The sequence below is a fragment of the Lepidothrix coronata genome, unplaced genomic scaffold (assembly GCF_001604755.1).
Source record: "Lepidothrix coronata isolate B3197 unplaced genomic scaffold, Lepidothrix_coronata-1.0 Scaffold3, whole genome shotgun sequence".
Lineage (NCBI taxonomy): Eukaryota > Metazoa > Chordata > Aves > Passeriformes > Pipridae > Lepidothrix > Lepidothrix coronata.
This window is the reverse complement of record NW_016690183.1, coordinates 9,122,978-9,144,507: the sequence shown is the minus strand read 5'-3', so window position 1 is coordinate 9,144,507 and position 21,530 is coordinate 9,122,978. Positions and strand designations below refer to the sequence as shown.

Below are 21,530 nucleotides of genomic sequence, written 5' to 3'. Positions count from 1 at the left end.
TTTTTGATTCTTTCAGGTTAATCCACTGTTAATCACAAAGGCAACACACATAAATTTATTCTGATGACTGACTCCAAAACCAGTGAGATAACTGAGAGGAAAGAAAGGAGAAGAGGTTGAGGCTCTTGAGCTTATATGAACCACAGAAATGTATACACATACACTCAAATAAATTCCTTTAACGCAAGGGGATCCATGTATATGGAGAATGAAATGTACCTTTGAGAACTGCCAGTGAGGTCTCCCAAGGTCAGAGAGGATGGGAAGGTGACTTAACTGAATTCTACTGTTACTACGGATAAATTCATAGTATGGAATATATTTGTTATGTAAACATGCTCCATGTATATGTGTATATATGTTTGTGTGTGTATATCTGTATATATACACACACATATATATGCAAAAAATTGCCCAAATCTGGTATATGGCATTCAGCCTAACATTTTCTGTAGCTCACTCACTTGAATATCTATTTATGTGAGTTTTCAGTAGCTCAATTCAGATCTCCAGTGCTCAGTAAGTAATGGAGGTACAGGCACATTTGCTCATTATTTTCTCATTATAACTGCTAGAAAAGAATGTATTCAAAAAGATTTGTTGGAATATAAGTAAATATTTGAATCAGTAGCACAATCATAAGTAACTTTCTCAAACATTCATATGTTCTCGATCAAAAGAATGTCTGTAAAAATTTCAGTACAGAAGTTAATTCAAACTTTTTTCTGTTACATCATTTTGATTCCTTCTCAGTGTTTAATAAGTTGTAAGAGTAGAAATTACATATTTGGCTAGGCAAACCACATTAATTATCATTAGAAAGCAAAGAGTTCAAGTTAATATTATACAAAGTTTGCAATAACCAACATGCTGAACTTCATGTAACAATTTTGAGCAACTGAACAAGTTCATAATTGTAGAAGTCAGAGTGTAATCAAACAACAAATCCACATTTAATTATTACCCACAGTTTTGTGCTTTAACCTGGATGATTAAATAAGTTTTCTTACAACTTTCCTAGCTCTTTATAACTTTTTTATAAAAAGAAGTTACTGATGCCATATTTGTGAAAATACAAGGAAGCATCTACCTAAGACAAGGCAGATCAAGATCCATATTAGTAAAAAGTTCTAATCTGCTTCATTTGCTAAAAGTAATTATTGTCACCACAGAATAATGCTTTCTGATTCAAGTGCAAAATTATCACCTGAGTGCAATTACAGATTGTACCATACTTTTTAAAAATCTACTTTCTCATTAGAGCAGCTGCTTTTAGAGATTTTAAAAGTCATATATGCTTAGCTTGCTGAATAGCACAAATCTCACACTTTAAAAAAAAGGCCTAGGATGAGTGTTACTCCATATGGGATTTGGTAGGCTAATGAACAGAAACATAATTTACACTTAGAAGAGAACACCATTGGAAAGAAAATTTCAGGAAATGTAAGAGAAGAAATACTTAAAACAGAGGTACAAAAAAGTACCAAAATATCTTAAATTGTGTTAGCTTTTTTTTCTTATTGGTCTTATGTTTATAAAGCCAATTTGAATGAAAATAAAGAAGTTTCACTATCTACCTCATAATCCAGGTCCAGGTAATCAAATTCTCCATTGGTTCTGAAGTGCTGCATGTGTCTGTCCAGGGTGAGATTGATGTTTCTCCCGTGGCGCTCTATGACGATGGAGTGCCAGTGGTGATCATCCAAGAGGCTGCCTGTCATCACAGATGTGTGACCATAAATGGACCCAAGCTGGTTGCTGCCTGAGAACAGAAACAACAGCAATTCTCACCTCATACCAGTTAGACAAACATTTTCCCCTTGCTCTGTCAATATTTCACATGATATACAATAAACTGGATATACAGATATACAATAAACTGGAGAAAGTCATTTTGCTATGAAGTTGAGTTCTGCCCAGTGGTGAGTTGCTGCCATAGATACAAATAACCAGACCAAATACAGCAAGTATCTGATCATTGTATTGTATGAATATATTATATGTATGAATTCATAATAGTAGTTATTTGGAGGCAAATCAGAGAAGCAATATCAACTTCTAGTCGTAAAGTTGTTTTCAGTTATGGGGTTTCTGTGTTTTAAATCCTACACTACAGAAATGAAAAGCTGTCACCTCTGGGCCATGTCCTGAGCTGCATTGGAACTGTACTGATTTATGACTATTGAGGAGGACATGGAGTCTGATAAGTCTTTGGCAACAACAAACCTTTTCAGTCTGAGTTCTATGCTTTGTGGCCTCTGCCAGTACAGTATACCAGCAAGCAGATAGGAAAAGGCTCAATGCAGACTGAGCTAACAGCTGCAAAAATCTTCTGCTAATACAGCTTATTTCAGTCTCTCCTCCTGCAGCAATCTCCCTATTCTGGAAGTCAAACTACCAGCAAGAGTACAGTTTTGTTTTCCAGGGGGGTTTGCCAGTGCAGCTGTGCTAGTCAGAGATCACATCTCGTTGCCATCTGACTGACATAGCTAAGCCAGCAAAGGTTGATAGCATGGATCTCAACTGAAGCAGCAAATGACTAATTCAGCAGTAAGTGTAAAAAATTGCTGCACTGCCCAATAACTCAGTGCAATCTTCCATGTTCTGAATGCATGAGGACCTAAAGCATTTCTGAGACTGTGAATTTCTTACCGCCAAGTATACCCGCAACTCAGACATTAAGGTCTGTGCATGTTGATAATATGTTCTGGCAAAGCACACTGCCACGGCTTAAGACATTACTTGCCTACAAATGACCATATGGCCTTTATGCTGAAGGCCACTGATCCTGTTGGTTAAAAGACAAAATAAAATTTCATGCATGTTGTTGAGCCTCAGTTTCTTCAATCCAAAGTCAAATCCAGTGCAAAGTGAAACCTAAATCCACCTCTGTCTCCTCATCCTTCCCCTGCCCCCTGATTTTTGAAACTAAGTCACTGGATCTCACCAGCCAAGATGAACATCCTTTTTTACTGTCTCTGGAGCAAAGACAATACTCTCAGGCAGAGGAAGAATAATACTATGAAATATTTCTTCTGTTTATTGAGTGAGTGTGTGTCACAGGGCCTAGTCCCATTTATTGGTCTAGTCCTATTTCTCAGCCTAGTGATTTAAGAACATCCTCACGAAGCACATATATAGAAGTTATCATAGCTTATAAAGACAGACTGAACTAAAGAATACAGAGGAACTTGAAATGAATGGGTTACTACTGCAATTAAAATTGTTAAGAATACATAACTACTATAGGAATATGTGCTTTCTTCCTCCTCATCTGTTCATATTGATTGTTATAAGGAGAGTAGGAGAAAGTGCTAGTGGAAATAAGTACTATTCAATGTAAGTAATGAATGGAACAATTTCCTCTTCACACGTCTTCAAGAGAACTAAGGAAAGTTGCATGAAATTTTTTTCTAGGGTTCTTTTGTTTTAAGGGAAAAAATACCTGAAACCAGATAAATGTGGATTTTTTTCATAATAAATGTACTTTATAAACCCAGTGACTCGTGAGTCTGTAGTCTTTAGCTGGGAGGGAAAAAGGAAGCTGGAATTAGAGTAACATGTACAAGATTTTGTCATAAGATTGCCTGATAAAGCAATCTTTCTCTTTTCCTTTCTTATTCCTACTTCACACACTCTAGAAAGGCTGCTGAACATCATGTAGCCTGTAGCTTCCTAGACTGGTACTTTTTTTTTCAACGAGGTTCCTAAAGGTGACCTTTATTCTTCTAGAAGTGATGGCAGTGTCCTCTCACACAAAGCCACAGCTGAGGCCAAATATAATTCTAGCAAGCTTTTTTTTTGTTGTTTGTGTAAAGGCAATATATTGCTGAACCTGCTTTTCTATATGATCTTATTTTCAGAGTATCTCGCACAGAATAAAAAAGGAGAGAAAAAAACCCCTCAACATATAGAAGGGGAATTAACAATATTTTCACTAAATTATTTTATTAAATGATGTGGCTTATCATATTACTGTGAGAAAGAAGATGAAATATTTGACCTAAAATTTTTGTGGAAGAGTTAAAAACTACCACAAAACTAAACAATTAAAGCATACCTAAATTTAAATTTAGAACAAGTTTGGCTTTCTTCAATTCCAAGGTGATATAGTCTCCTTGCTGTCCTTCTCCATGGAAGATTACACCTTCGCTTTCAGAGGTCTTAAATTTCAGAGAGATGACATCTTTCAGTGTTTTCATTTTCTTGTTCCTGAATCTGTATGGTAACACTACATGGCCATCAAAATTGATAACATCAGCCCCTAAAGGAAAAAGCAAATAACATTGCCGATGAGTGATTATATATTCCTGAGGCCACTGGAAAAACAGACATGACATATGCAGATTGTACCTGAAGAGAATAAAAAATGTGCAAGTGTGATATGCATTGTAAATACATTTCCTCAACCATAATTTAATACTATAAAAAGTAGGAACCTGGCAGAATATAAATTTAATCCACAGAATGTAAAAAAAGGCAGATTTGGGAGGACAAATACTACAACTATACTCAAATTATTTTTGGTTGCTGCCATGTACGTTTTCCTAATTATAGTTGAAAATTAAAGACAAATTTCTGAGTGGTCATTAATAATTCATTTGATACCTCTTTCAAGTTCAGTATGGGTATTTGTAAGGACTGTGAACAGTAAAACATGAGCTCAAAGAAATTGCCTGGCAATTTTAGACTGTGTGTAAAACATAGACATAAGCCTTGGCTAACTCAGGAAATTGCAGATAGGTTGAGCCATAAGTAATTTTGAGAAGAAAAAAAAAATCTGTTCTTTGAGCTACATTTTGTTCTAGGTTTGGTTTTATTCAAAATATGTGAAAAAAGTTGAGGGATGCAATCATTTAAGGTCAATCCAATAATGATATAAACATTACATAATGACACTACAAAATTTCATGTTGTCTTATTTTCATGACTTAAGTTCTACTTTAAAGAATGAACACCTATTTTCCAGGTTTTTCTGGATGCTGAATCCAACAGTAAAAATAGCTGCAGAACTTGACTCCATTCAACAAACGTACTTCTGCATTGAATATTGTAATTTAAGCTGAACTTGGTAAAAGATTTCAAAGAGATACTTATCTCTAAAAATTTATACAGATTTAAGAAATGCTTAAATAATAGTAACTGAATAAGAACTTAATAATAACTTAGTAATAACTGCTTTGTAAACTGCTAAGTAATAATCAATCACCATTGTCTTAGCTACTATTTGTATGAGTATTTTATCCTCACTGTTCACAACTAACAATCTTTATTGTTAGTAACTAACAACAATAGTCATTAAGTAAAATTCTTAAAAAGGAATTAACAAAAATTCAACCACATCTGATTTTTGCCTACTTCTGTGGGCTACTCTTCAGTGACTGCTTGCAACTTTTTAAAATTCCTAACTTAAATCTTTCAGCTTCTTTCAAAAACACAGATACAAACACATTTTTGTTGTTTACTTAACACAGAAGTATATTTAAAACTCCATTTAAACACTATGTATACTATGCCTAACTGCATGTATTTCAATTTGAATTTATATGGCCAAATCTCCCTAAATCTGCAAAGACTTCTGATGAAATAATATATTTTGATCCCCTTACTGTTTATGGCAACTAAATGGTGAAATTTTATTCAGAACAAAAACCATGAGCATTACAAACTGACTGAAATATCCCATAATTATTAATATTTAATATATATATATAATTTTTGTCAGAATGCAGTCATATATATTAGAAATATCACTTTCCCTTATAAAATATATCTTACAATACACATTTCCATAATAAATATGTATTAAGCTCTTAAGTGCAACTAAAACTCTCAGTCTGATCTGGTTATTCTGAATGATAAATTCCAGTAATGTGAATCAGCTCAAAATTAAATTAATATGTTGAATTTGTAGTGCAATAAATCCATTTAAAAGTTATCAGGACATTTTTTCAGGCATAGATGCAGATGCATTCAGAAGCAACATTACAGGACTTCAGAGGTGCAGTTATCTTGTATTTGCTCATGACTCAGGTAATCCATTACTTCTGGAATTATTACTTTTTTTAAGAAATAAAGAAAATGGTTAGAAAAATATTGTAACAAAGATTACATCAACCTGTTGGTTTTGCTTGTCTTACAAGCTGTCAAGAGAGGCAAGACATTAATTCTTGAGATTTTTGTATGTAGTTTTTGGAAAATAACTTTTAGAAAATAATGAAATCTGTCTATAGAAAAAATAGTTACATTAAAATCACTCTTTTATCACAAAAATCATACTTTTATGTGAAGTAAATTTGCTATAGAGATCATATTCTTTTGAATCTACATACCACTGCCTTGCAAAAATGCTCCAAGTGAAAGAAAATTGACGGACATTACAGCTTAAGCAATCTTCATACCAAACATACATCATAAAAACGTGATTTCTCTTACATTGTCAGAGTTTGCCTAACATTGAAATTTGTTACATTTACTTTCTGTTGGTTACAGGGGGTATATCATCTTTCCCCTAAGGCCAGTTAGTACTATCTTGTAACATCTGCAAAAGTTACCTTAACAGTCAGGCACCTGATCAAGAGCTGATCAGGACATTAACCTGACTTCTGTGGGTTTGTGGATTCACAACACGATGCCCATGAAAAGGCAAGTATCACTTTTGTACCTATGCCATAGTTGCCGTTATACATATCTGTTCTTCCCATCATTCATCGAAGCAAATTACACACCTTAACAAGGCCGAGTACAAGTGGCACATTTTTCCAAAACTTGTCCCTGAATTGCCATGTTTTGAAAAGCATTCAGTTAAAGACAGAAACAGCAGTAATCTTCTATTAAGCAGCTTCTTTTTTTTTTTTTTTTTTTTTTTTGCATAGCTTTGCTGGCAGCATGCAAACAGGTCTGCATGCTAAATCAATCGCTGAAACATTACATAGCAATTATGTTTAAGAGTTATCATATGTAGACTGTGTTAATGACTTGTGTTCCTTCTATGATGACACTCAGCTATTTAATATCATGATAATTACCATGGTGCAGAATGGTACTCAGACAGTAAATCATATAATTCCTATCACTGCAGTGTGAATGTATATTTTTTTCTCATCCTTAGCCACTCATCCATCAGCATTCGTAGGAAAGAGACCAAAGCCATCACAAAATACATTTACCTGCATTCAGTGATATATGACTGTTCTCAGATGATACTGCTGCAATGAAGTCATTTTTAAGAAAAGATAAAGTGAAAAAAAGAGAAAGAAAGAGAAGAAAATACAGAAAGATGGGGGAAGAAAAACTGAGAATTTGGGGTTTAATTATATGTAAATAGGAAGTACAGATCTGATTACTTTCAATTTGTTTTCTGCCCTGCTAGGTTTGCTATTATATGGGTGGATTAGAAAACACTGCTGACACAGTAAAAATATAACACTGCTTTCAGTTGGCTAGGGAGATATGTTAGGCCTTACCCCAGTATATGTCTGAGACGCCACATTAAAAACATTTCATTAGTTAATGGCATCATCAATTTTCCTCTAGAAAATAATCAAGTCAGAAAGCCTTGCAAAGATTGGGATGGAACTGGATGACAAATGTGACCCCATTCCCAAATCTCAAAGAAAAATAAATCACCAGTCCCAGGTCTTCATACCTATGCTCTTGTCCTGTACTTTTGGCTACATGCAGGATTTGGTAAAATTTGAGAAGGGTATAAAATCTGTTTGAAGATGTTTTATTTGATGCTTCAAAATAATTTATTGAATAATTATAAATAAAACCCCTCAAATCAGACTCAAGCTCCAGAACTTCTCTATTTCCTCCCATAACAGTCCTCAATGTCAGCATGTGAATAGAGAAGTGTTCATTCACAATGACTCAGTACTGAGACTCCTCACAGCTAGTTAGCTACTTTGATCAAGGTACTGCCTGAAGTTTCTAAAAATCCCTGCTACCTGACACAGTAAAATAACAGTGATCAGAACAAAGCAGAACAGTAAAGTGCTGTCCAGAAAAAGGTTTACCATACAGAGAACAAAAACCATGGTAATATGTTTCTCCACTTAAATTGCAAATTTAACGTGTACATATATTTTTAAACTGCTACTGATCTCTGAATGATTGATTCTTCAAAGCCTGTACAGAATATTTCAGTGGCATTCAAGATACAAAACTTCTGTACTACTGACACACAGCGACCTTTGGTGAAATTCTCACTCCGTTCTCTCTCCTCCATTATTGCATCTGCTTAAATGTTCTGTTTAGATCAAACGAGGTTTAGGGAAAAGATGGACTTTTCTTAGTCCAAAATGTGAACCTTTCATCTGATGTACTGGTAGTATACTAATATATGGCATTAACCGTCTGCGCGTCTACCATCTGAAAATATCAGGGATGTATCAAAGCATCTCTGGCTGGGCCAAAGTTTTACACATCTGTAGTTTTACTTGTTGTAGCTATTAGTCACAGGTACTAAAATATCATTTTGAGAAATATAAGCACATAAACAATATATTACGTATTTTAACAGCAAAAAAAATATGTTTTCTTCTAACAAAGCAAGGGATAAGGCTCAAAATCATACAAAAAACAAAGCTTATTTTGTAATTACACAAGAAAAAATGATATATATACAGATATTACTTCAGAAAACTCCAATCAGTTTTCCATTATACTGTCAACACGATAGCATGTTGAATTTGCCACTGGAGTCTTTGCAGCTTAAGCCTCAGTGGAACCAAGTTAGCCGAGTTCATGTTAGAGGTGCACTGATACATTTCATTGCACCAAAAAAAACCCGAGGAAGCCATGGCCCAGCACAGCAGTCAAAAGATTGTCTCCTCTTTTATGTTTTCTTACGATGAGGCAGAGAGCCAAAGGTACCATGTCTGAACACTGCCTTCAGGCGCTACAGCCCAGCTGTAAGGGCATGGGCAACTCAGTGGATTGAAGTTTGCTACAGCAAAACTGACATTGCCTTTACTCTCTTTTTCAAAAGGCAATGCATCTGCCACAAAGGTGAAAAACCCTCAGCCTAATGCAGATACAAATGTATCTTGCATATACAATAAGGTATACTACTTCATATTCTAGAGGGATATGGTGAAGGAAAATGAATCTTAAGTTTCTTTGCCTGCTTAGCTTCCACCGCACTGAATCTGAATCCTGTCATTATCTGTCAGGTGATGTCAATGCTTGAAAGAGAAAAAAATACCTTTACTAGGAGGTGTGGAACTCATTCCTTGCTTTTCTTTATGTTCGGTACAATGTATATGTAGCAATGCAGTATCAAAGTAGCAAAGCGTGTTTTGTCAAAGTCTATTTTTAACTCATTTCTTGGATAAAAGACACAACTTCAGTCTTGTATTTTATTTCCCTGCCAAAACCTGAAAATAAATCTGTGAGGTAGTATTCCCTAAGGTGATGAGAATGCTTTGCCAAGTTCTGAGTATAATATCCACTGAAGATATACCAAAAGCACTCAGTACTTTTCAATTTGTTTTCTGAATTTCAAAGCACAGACATTTTTTCCTATTATTATTATCATCACAATTGTTCTTATAATGCTGGCATACTACTACTTATTTTGCTAGTTCTTGTGCAAATGTCTGTAAACATGTAGTTCTTTGTCTGTTCTAATTTTCTCTCTAACAAGAAACAAATGCAACAAGTAAAATGAAAAAGAACTAGAAGACATAGCTATTAAACTAAATTTTTACATAAGCTAATTGTTGTTTAAGACAATAATTTTTTGATGAGCGTACACACCAGTGCAGTGCTCTGCAGTTAAAACTAACTTCTGCATTAGTTACAGCATACACGGAAGAAAACATTAAAACATTCGAAAGACAGATGTATAAAGTTAGATTAAGCCTCCAAATATGCCACAAAATTATCGTCTTAAGGGTGTATGTAATTAGGATGATTTTTTTGATCACTTAGCACTATAGTTGATATTTTTTTTCCAGATCTAATGGAACATAAGAATGTCAAGTCAATCTTTCATTAATTCTTCAAATTTCAAAAAGACAACTTCATTTAAAAAACAAATAAGAACATCTTTAAATATGCTATGATTGTACTAGAAATTGGATAAATGACAAAATGAACACATTTATAGTGTATTTTACAATTCAGTTTTAAGCTTACACATCCTAACCACATTTGACAAAACAGATCATATTGAATTCTATGTTCCCATAGTGGACAGTGCCAGAGAGAACTGAGGTAAGACTGCAATCTAAGATTATCTTCACCTCAGAGAAAAACTATTCCGTCCATAATCTACTCTGCCTTGTGACTCCTGAAAGTCAATTACAGTGCATGCGATGAGATTTCTATTTGGAGAAGTCTATTCCTAGCGAAGAGAGGAGACTGAGGATCACAAAAAACAGCTTTCATGGCAATTTATTTCTCTGCCTAATTTCAATGATTTAACTGCTTGAACAAGGAGGTTGGTTTGGGTTTTTGTCAATCAGAAAACCTCTGATTTTACCTATATATTGTAGTGATATTTTATAAACAAGGCTTTTTAACGTGAGCATTTTCTCCTGAAAAGGTAACTGATCTTACTGTTGATGCTCACTTCTCTTTAAAGTCTCAAAATCATTCCATTTTACCAAAGGCAGTGTTTCTGGTGGTAACAAACATGGTTATAGTACAATAATATTCACTGAATGGACAAGACAGAAGTTTAATATATGAGTTTTTATTCTTTGAAAAGTTTTCATATATATACCATTGCAAGGTTCATTTATGATCATGAAAATTAAAATTCAGACACCTTGCAGCTATGCACTAGAAGCAGCAAAATGTTCTCTATGATTTACTATTCTCTAGTTATGGAACTTTGAAATAAATTTGGTAAAAATACATGTATAATTCAAATACTCTAAAGAAATTCTGCTTTTTGTATTTTATCATGCTGACTTACAAGTCAGAAGCGTTTCTTGCAGCCATAAATACACAGTTCTCCTCTTCATTTTGAAACCCATCATTTGATATTGGATCTCAATGGAAACATTAAGGTATATAATTAAACTCTGAAACCAGGTACAGTATAGAACTTAATTTACTTGAAAACAGCTAACCTCTAGTAATGTTTTCACTGTTTATTAAAAAAGTAAATCACAAGAGCTCTGGGTCAATAAAAAAGGACAATTCTGACTCTCACACAGCAAATGGCCAAAACAGGTCTCAATCCTCATTAAACTGCTGAGCTCGCTCATTACTTAGTGGAAAAAGAAAAGAAAAGAAAAGAAAAACCTACAGCAAAGAAAGAAGTTGTGTCGTGTCCTCCAACATTTACAGTCAATTTACTCAGTAAATAAATAAGCTACAAAATGGACAAGACAATCCATTAAAACATTAAGGAAATGGATGAATAGCAGGAGGCCTGGTTTTAATGTTTACAGCTGCAAGAAAACAGGAAGACACACAGCTGACCTACAAAATACTGATTTAGAATTTGTCTTTATGATTTCTTTTTAAGCTGATGCCACCCAATTCAATAATCCCATGTTATATAATCTTTTCACGTCTTTTAATGTCTGGATGCTCTCAGAATACTTATTACTCAAGGCCAAATTCTTCTTTCTAACTCACATTCTATAGGCTTTATTCACATAAACACTCTCAAACACATATTCTTCACTTCCAACCATGGAGCTCATATTTAAATTGAACTTTCAAAGTGAGCTGCATACACAATGATTAAGGAACATGGAGATGGACATTTTCAAGCTCCCTTACTCAGTTGAATCTCATACAGTAAAAATCTCACAATTGTGATTCAGACTTCTGCAGTTGACTCTAAAGAGCAAGGGGTGCAAGACTGAATCTCAGTTTTGGCCAGGGCGCACTCACATTTATTCTAGTGAGTAACCTCACTATTGTCTAAGGCACAAAATTGTGTGTCATTGAAAACAATTTCTAATAGATGTATTGTCTTCCCTTTTTTCTGTCAGTTTGCTGCTGCTACTAATTCCATCTTTCTGCACCAATTTATTTTAGGGAAACAGACACTGAAATGGAGCATATTGCTATATTCAGCTACTGTATTTCAATTCAAAAGGATGAGTTAATACAGGAAAATTCTTTAGCATAAATGATAGCAGAATAAATTTGCACATTTATAGAGTTCATTTTCTTTGCTGTATTTCCAAATTAATCAGAGACAAATACCTTGTGTTTAGCACAGCATAGAGAAAGTAGACCACTGGAACTTCATATTGGGCAGACAATTCAAGATAAATAATTCAGTCAAATATATTTTTCTCCTGCCTAATATCCAACATATCTAAGCTCACAGAATCACAGAATATGCTGAGTTGGAAGTGACCCACAAGGATCATTGAGTTCAACTCTGCGCGGGACCAACCCCAGGAGTCACAATACTTCTAACATATTCTTTACTCAGTGTCATATTGCACAATGTGATGACAGAAGAGGTATGGGTTTCAAATTTGGAAGCTATCAAATCTGAGCCCCAAACTCTATTGTGTATGGATCAAATGTGAACTTAATGATGGCTGAATCCAGTGTTATTCTATCCTCTGTTTGTATTTCAGTGTGTATAATGAAAAAGCCCCACTCATATTCAAGGTTATGAGTCAAAGCTTTATTTTCAGATGATCTACATTGATTAAGTTCTGCTTTGGTCAAGTGAAAGTCTAATAATTTAACATGGAAACAGCCCCCAGTGATTAAAGTGCTATTGCAATAGGGCATACAGTTACCAATTTTAAGTGAATGAGTGCTGTATTTGAATAACAATTAGCAAAAATTTAAGGACCCGTTACTGCATCAGCTTAACTTGCAACACTGTTTACACTCCATAGAAATAAAATCCCTGAATGATTCAATATACAGCAATATGAAATGCTTACCTTGCATTATATCACATGTATGAAGTGAAATAGTTCCCTGAGAGGCAAAAAACCTTTTGGTTGCAGAAATGTTCTCCATAACAAGAAGTACAGCAGGTAAGAGCACATAATCACAAAGTCATGAAGGTTCAAAGGGATCTCTAGAAATCACCTACTACAACCCACCTGCTCAAAGCCTATTTGCACATTTTATTCTGCCAGAAGCACTGAGTTTCAGTTAACTGGGTTTTCACCTTTTTTCTGACCTGAAACAGGAAACAGGAGATTTGCTTCTACTGGCAAGAGATTTTCCTTCTTTGTGCTTATCAGGCTGCACTTTCCAAGGGCTGTGATATATTGTGTTCCCCTCCCTACTGTCAGACATGACTTATCTATAACTTCTAGCAGGCTTTACTGTTCAAGATTTGCTGGTATTGCAGAGTTTAAGACCTTCAAACTCCCCACTTTCTAGAACAGTCTCTTCAGCATGAGTTTGCTTATGGTATCTCAGCTATGTGACCGGCTGTTCCTCTGTGAATTGCACCATGCATTTCAGGCTTCCCTGCACAGTCAGTGCCAGCAATTCAGTCTCCTCAACTGGATTATTCTCCATCACTAACAGCTAAAAAAAGACAGAAAGATGAGAAGATCTCAGGAAGAGGATAAGGAGCCTGCTCAGCTCCAGTGAACATGGATTAATATGCAGCAGGTGCAATACTTACAATCACAGATGTTGAAGTACATTACTGTTATAATTTCAATTCTTCATCCCTGACTACTGATTTGCTTTCTCAGTCCTAATGGGTTAATTTTGTGAATTCTTTTTTAAGGGAAAAAAATCTAAACATACATTTGACTTTTTTTCCTTTGATGAGGCAAAATAAATTCTGAAATAGTGTTTAGGGGATCAATGTATAAATACTTACAGAAGTGTGTCTTTGATGATCAAAACCAGTAAGAACAATCTACTCTGTCAGAAATCAATGGGAGCAAAATAAGCCATTTTATGTAGATATTTAAAATTGTAATCAGGTTCCTATGTATTTACATCAATTTGAAAACTGTTGACTAATTACTGCTATCTAAGCAGACATTTTCATAACAAACACATTACAGTTACTAACAAAGAGTCATATTCTCAATCAATGGAGGACTCATGCACTTAAAAAATACCACTCCAAGACTATCTCCACTGCTTTTTTCTTCTTACAAAATCCTAGTGTTGAATAAACTCATTGATCACTATTCAATTGAAATACAAAAATTAAAAAAAAAAAAAATTACAAATTCTCTTCACACGCCACTAAGTATAAGAATTTGCAAAAAATATCATACTCTTAACTTTTTATAGAAGTTAATCTTCTATAATAATCTGAATTATTGTTAATCTTTAATTTTTACTTATGGCTTACAGTCCATTAATTTCTGGAGAGTTTCATCAAAATGTAAGAATTGCTAATGTAAAATTAAGATCAACAAGGCAGTAGTATACGGACAAGAAACGCAAAAAATATTTAATGTTTAGCAAGTGAGGAAGAGCTACCATTTGCATACTTACAAATATGGTGAAAAAATCCCTGAGTATTGATTCTGCTCTACTTCGTGTAACAAATAACTCACACTGGTTTTCCTAACAAACCCAAAAAGCTACTTGCTCTGGTGAACAATAGTTTTACACTATCTACATCTTTAATTTCCATTTTCAAGTGAAACAAGCAAACACACTCAAACAAGGCCAACAAATGGCATACTTTGTATTCACGAACAGTGAAAAGTGTACCTGCAATGCTGTCCTGGTGTAGGTACAAATGTCTGTGTTTGCATATAGGTAAATTGTTAATCCGGCCCAACATTATTGCTTTAGGTAATAGCTTTGTATCATTAGCATCCTGTAACTGAGTAGAGTGGTGCACATTACTAGACTGCAAGGGGAATGATTTTTGAGCAGAAAAATAACGCTCTCTTATAATTGCTAAACTTGATTGGAAAGTGTAAATTCAGTGCCTCCTAGCAGATGTGATCTGTATGCCACTCTGTATGCCACTGCTTATCTTTTCATTTTTTCAGCCTGTGGGGTTCTTTGCCAGGATAGTGTTTCCTTCTGTGCTCTTCTGCTTCTCTGAGCCACTGCATTACATACTATATAGACTTTTCATAGTGTTTCATAGGAGATATATCTGGTTAGAAATCAAAGACCAAGGAGAAAGGACACCCAAGCTACATATCCTATCAAGCAATCTTGATTTTTTGGTGGAAGAGAAGGAAATAAAGATACAGAACTGCTTATATTGGTAGCTTTTGTTTTTTTTGATGAACTTATGTAAACTCCCAGTGAAATTGGACACTACTCTCATCCTTGCATCAAAGCAATATTTCCCTCTCCACAGAATTTAGCTCCTATGGAAAGTCAGGCTTACTTACAACAAGGAATAAACACAGGGAGAACAGAAGATAAAAGGTATGAATGTTTGTGGTTTGTTTTTTTTTTTTTCAGGATGCTTTAAGGATTTTGCAAGATGCTTATGATAGTATGGAAAGAATTCTGCATAGATAAAAACCCACTGACATGCACTGTCAGTCCCAGTTAATTAAGGAGTTTGCAAATGACTGCCATTGTGCTGAAGCTCTGTTCAATCAGAGATATCATATCACGTGGAACGGAACCAAAATTTCTTCCTGCTTGACAGATACCAAACTACTACTGGGACAGTTCTGGGGAGTGAAACTTCTTCAAAGAGGTATGCTTTCAAAGCATAGTTATAAAGCTATCTTCTATTTACTGAAAAAAGTAGGAAGAAGATACAATAGTGAAATATATGTAGAGTATCTCTTCATTCCCTGGAGAGATATCAGCCTGGGGGAAAAAAATCTTTAGCTATATTGAAAATTAGGAGACCTCCAGTTCCTATTGACTTTTAATTCTTAATCTTTTTCCACAGGAAAAAAAAAGTCCTCACTGAATTTTCTAAGATATTTAAGGAAATTTATTTCCAGCATTTTATTTTTAAAGAAAAGACATAATAAAAGTTAAAACGATAAAACCAAAAACAATCAAAAAGCCCCAAACCCACATCTTATCCACTAATTTAAAGGTGGATCCTTCTGATAGTAACCTTTTGAGTCCTTAGAACTGTTTTCTTCCAAAGACCCTTGATCCCTTGGGGCACTACTGTGCAGGCAGATGTAATTAAAGCCAAGGGGAGATCAAATGGACTGTACACTCTTTTCATTTAAAGGTGCTTAAACTGCTTCAGATGACCTTGTCCACACTGAAGCATTATTACAAGAAAATCCCATCACTACCAAAGCTATTTCAGCTTCAGTAGCATCAGTATTGCTTTGAATTTTAGAGTAGATCACTCTGCAACAGCAGTACTTTCAAGTGTATCTGCTGCTTTCCTATGTTTGTATCCATGTTATGGCAAACTTTATTTTAATGCAAAATATGCTTAGCATAAACAACAATTCTTAGTCTCTCCAAATCCTATGGGCAACCTTTATTCAGTCTTCTCTTTTCTTAAGGAACAGCTCTGCCTTTCTTCAGATGAAATAAACAGATGAAACAAACCATTTAACAATACTAATATTTAAATTGACCTTTACAAAGAGACAGTAAATACACTGTCTCATTGACAAAGGCGAGTATTGTCCAAATTACCTATCCTTTCTTTCACAGGCTTTGTATACAACTGATTCAGCAACATATTTAGACTTGGTTCGTATTGTAAGAGCTGCACAATAAATTAAATTTTAATTTAAATACAGGATTCTCCAGGTTCTTTTTAATCTCAATGAGGGAAAACAAATCTCTTTTTGCTTCTTCTAGGTATGCCACATATCTTCAGACCATGATGCACAAGTCAGTTTTGTAGTCTGTTTTTGCTCAAGGGATGTGTGAAAGTGTGGGTATCCAGCTTTTGAGTTAATATTTGCAATACTAATATCTCATTGCCTAAGGTACTAATGGCAAAAATCTCACTAAACTCAATGGGCATTTCTCATCTAGTGTATGTCCTTCACGCACATAAAGGCTTCCAGTCACAACCCTTTTTCATTGAACTTTAAGCAGTAAAACATAAAAATGAAACAGTAAAACATAAAAAAAAAAATACACAGCTTGAAAGAGAAACTTGAAATACCTTGAAACAAAAAGAAATCTACTGTTCTACCAAGCCCAGTTCAGTTCTACCAAGTGAATAGGAAGAAACATTTTGCCTAACTGCCTAAATAAACAATTACATAGCTCTCATATTAATTAAGACGACATAAAGACAATATTTTGATCCCTGCTATTTGACTCTTTGAGACTCTTTTCCTAAGAAAACTGGATGATATTAAAACTGATCAAATATGCTGAATATAAATCTGTTATAATCTTAGTGCAACTCTTGGAGAAGTTATAGATCACTGAACATAAGTGGTGTTTCAGATTTTCTTTTCTCCTCTCTCTTTTTTTTTTTTCTGCTGTCTGCCAGCCTAATGGGCCCTCTTGCCCTTTATGTTATATTGTTGTGTTAGTTGCATTTCCTGCTTCACGCTGAGAGAGCTGACTAATTAGGAAGACCAGAGTCAGCTTCTAGAGTATTGCTGTTTAATACTGTTAGTTTATCTGTTAATTAATGTGCTACTCTTTGCAATCTAATTAGATTTTTTACTGAGAAGATAAGTCAGTGAAATCATTACAAAGTAATACAGGAGGAGGAGGTTTGTGGGAGGCTCAGAAATATTTATTGTTAGAATTACTTACGTGTGATGTTCATGCATTTGTTACTGTCTCATCTTTCGCCCATGCCCACAACCTTATAAAGCCTTTGTCAAGAATGTAGTTCATTTCCCATAAATAATTCTTATTCCTGCTAGTGAGCTCCTTTTCTATCTCTGTCACGTCCCTTCTTTTTCTTTTCCTGCTTCTTCCTCAGTTTTAATACCAAGGCTATCTCTTTTTATGTGTTTGCATTTCACAGTTAAGCACCTTAAAGTTCATTTATAACTTTTGTGAAGTCATAAAAAGAAGGCACTTTGAAGATACCCTTCAAAAGGGCCAGAGTGCATGTACCTCACAAGAACTGAAGTTGTAGTTTTGTCTTTCACTTACAGCACTATACAAGTATGATAAAGAAACTGCCCAAACCAAGCTCCTCTTCTTCAGAATTTAGCATTCACTTAAAGGTTGCCCTTTAACCAGTTACTCCTAGGAACCAGGACAGCTGAGAGGGTGGTGGTTGTGGGAAATAAGGTCCCACTGATCAGTACTGCTCACATCTTTAAGGAACCATTTGGCAGTTTCTCTGGAAACAAGTGATATCACCCTAGAAATTCTTGCAAACTAAATGGCTATGACCAGCAGATTTTGTGTTGTACTAGCTAGAAGATACTCAGGACGCATCTGATCACATAATTTTCATTTCTATATTTATATATTAAAAAATAGTATTTTTTCTTTTAAAATGAAATAAATCCATTTGTACTGTTTTTGAATAGTAACAACAACCACTTAATTAATTTTTGATTCTTCTTTTAAGCTGTTATATATATCACAAATAGCAATTTTGGACCTTTTTTAATATTCTTATGCAGGAAATATAATAATATCTTCCTTTTGATATCAAAAGCTATGAAATGTCTGAAACTAAGAGGTATATTGCTTTTTTCACCTTAAATAACCACCAAACCCACAAAAATTAATTGGGATCAACAAAATACAGTACAACTTGCAAAAGCAGTTTATACAGTTTAGAATAAGTCTTGTAATTACTAAAGCATTTCTTATGTCAGACTATACATTGCAAATATCATGATGAGGCGGGAAACGAGGCATCAGTACATCTTGACTTACTGGAAACTACAGTGTTTAATGATGCTTGTTTATTCTCCATCACTCAGAGGTGGCTTTTCTGCCATCTTAAACAGATTCTATTTCATGTAAAAAAAGATATCTCCTTTCAGACCTCGTACCTTGAATTTTTAGGCCATAATAATACTGAAGAACCTAGAACATGTCCTAAAATATAATTTTATGATTGCAATGAGCCTTTGTTACCAGTAGTATGGAAAGTACAAATACTTATCAAGAGTGATTATATATTATTTTAATTATTTTTGAAGAGTTGGATAATTAATTAGATCAAATTTCTAATAGTTCAACAGGAAAGCACATTTTTTTTTTACAGAAATGTTAAAAAATTTTAGGCAAAATAATGAAAAATAATAAAAAAGTAAGTAATCTCTATCCCCCTGTAAAATCTAAAATATTATACCAAATATACTAGCTGACATAATTAAAAAAAAGTAAAAATGCAATTTTTATAAATTTTATTTTGTAACTACATATGGAAGAATTTATTTTTAATTTTTACTCTGATAAAAATGTGGGCTTGTAAAATCAACTTTAACTCATCTCACATCTCATGTTCTGATTACAGAAATAAAAGTGTTTCTTGCATAACTGAAAATTATATACTTCACTGAGCATAATTTCTATCTTCACAGGTGGCATGCAGCTTATTATGGCAAAATATTTAAAACAACACCAATACAAGTAAGAGATAAAAATGACTCCTAAAAGTATCTGAAATCTAAGGTTTCTGAAGCTTGGAAGAAAATGTATTCTGATCTAGGTTGTTCTAATTAACAATGGTCTGGGGAGAGACATATCTTTTTATTCATCATTTGAAGACGAGATTTTTAGTAGTACTGCAAATCCTGAAGATTCAGAACAACAGCTAGAAGGATTTTCAAAATTATGAAGACATACTCCCATCTATAAGTCTGAGAAAACATGAATCTCTAGACATCTATATGCCTTGTAGGTATATCTCTAAGTACTCTGATGTAAATAATTTCAAGAATTGTAAAGAACAGTTTATTGTAGTCTAAAATAAATATTGCTGGCAAAAACAATGATCTCAACAACTCCTCCAAAACCCAGAAAATTTCTCCAATCCTCAGATCAAGTACACTGTTTCAAATTCTAGAGGAAAAACATGTGCTTTGCAGTCTGATGAGATTATTAACAACTGGGGTCACCATGGGTGTAGCACATTAACAAACAGAAAAATTACAAACCTTCTCCTGCATATCTCTTCCTGTCATTTTACCTAAGAGAATTATCCTATTTATGCTTATCATATAAATATTGTTCTGAAATAACTTCTCCATAGGTATTACATGGAAGTTTTCTTGTTGTTAGGCAAACTCATTCTATGCAAATTTGGTATGTACCTTAGGACATACCTTAAAGGCAGAAATATGGGTCACTGAGACATTCCACAATCAGAGACAAAGTTGGCTGCTCAAATTGTTGAACATATCTCAATTTATTTCAAAACCCACGATAAAATATACAGTGAGAGGATGATTTGAGTACCCCTCTAACTCCTCCAACTCAGTATGCTATATCCTTGCAAAGGTAATCAATGTGAATCCATTTATGCATTTAAAAATTTCTATCACAATAGTAAAAATTACTACCACTGATTACTTTTCAGAAACGAATGAACCAAGACTGGAGGCCCTATAATATTTTTTCAAAATGCTTGTAACATTCAATGGAAATGACACTTTGCTGAAAAGTTTTATTTTATAACATTATTAAACTACCTCTATTAAATGTGCGGATTCCTCTTTAAAAAAACCAAAAAATCCATCTTAATGGAAACTTGCATTTGGGTGCACAGAGTACTCTGATGCTGCTAGATTCACAAGCCAGCATGTACTCCACAGTGTTATTTAAATATTTTCTGACAACACTGAAAAAAATTCTAACCTATAACACCATTCAAAATAGATGACTGACAAACAAGATATTCATTATTAGAATAGCCTATACTATTAGATTGCAAAGTAATAAATGCATTATGAATTTATTCTGACTTACATAGCTTACATTTATCCATCACAGTATGATGGTTTTATCCATCCTACTACTTGATTACATACTACATTGATTATCAGTTGAGGGTTAATATCAGAAATGAACTTAGAAAAATCAGACAGAAAGAACCTCCTGCAACTTTAAAATCTTCCAAAGCTATCATAATGCATATGGCAGATTTCATGTTCCAGCTGGAGAGGCTGAAGCTGGCCTGTTTCAAAAACAGCTTCCAGCTTCCTCTTCACTTCTTGAGAGGTAGATAAAGTGAGTTATAAACATTAGGATGGTTGAAGTGAAAATTTTCTTGCTTTATCTCTGTATAAGGTCTGGCAAGGATGAAGTTAGAAATTTAACCTTCTTGAGAGCAGCCCATGAGGTGCCATGTGTTAAACAGACCAGTGTTTTGGCAGCTACTGTGTGGGGTTTGCATGGCAACAAGTCTCTGTATCCACATACCTGCCACCCTCCAATGTCAGTGGGTTGTGAGTGGACAAAAGGTTGAAAGTGGACATAGCCAAGACAGCTGACCCAAACTGACCAGAGGGATATTCCATATCAAATGACGTCATGCTAAGCAATGAAAGCTCTGGGAAAGCAGAAGGAAGGGGTGGACATCTGTGGTTGTGGCATCCCAAGTAACCATAAGGCATTCTGAAACACTGTTTCCTAGGTGTCCTAGTTAGGACAGCTGAGACCATCATGATATGGGTGTAACCCAAAACTGCGTATTCTATAGCCTTCCATGCCATTTCCCAGAAATTGTTAGCAGTAGAGGTCTGTAGATGTTCCTGTCCTCA

General features: G+C 34.4%; 1 protein-coding gene across 2 annotated transcripts in view; it reads right to left on the bottom strand.

Annotated features, from left to right (window-relative positions):
• CNTNAP2 (contactin associated protein-like 2) overlaps positions 1-21,530 on the bottom strand; it is a 1,033,702-nt gene that overhangs the window by 541,652 nt on the left and 470,520 nt on the right. For both annotated transcript variants that reach the window (XM_017822277.1, XM_017822284.1), the window contains 2 exons: positions 4,061-4,264; positions 1,578-1,762 (listed from right to left, as the gene is read on the bottom strand). In XM_017822277.1, the coding sequence (XP_017677766.1) occupies positions 1,578-1,762; positions 4,061-4,264 (389 nt within the window). The remainder of the gene's footprint in view (positions 1-1,577; positions 1,763-4,060; positions 4,265-21,530) is intronic.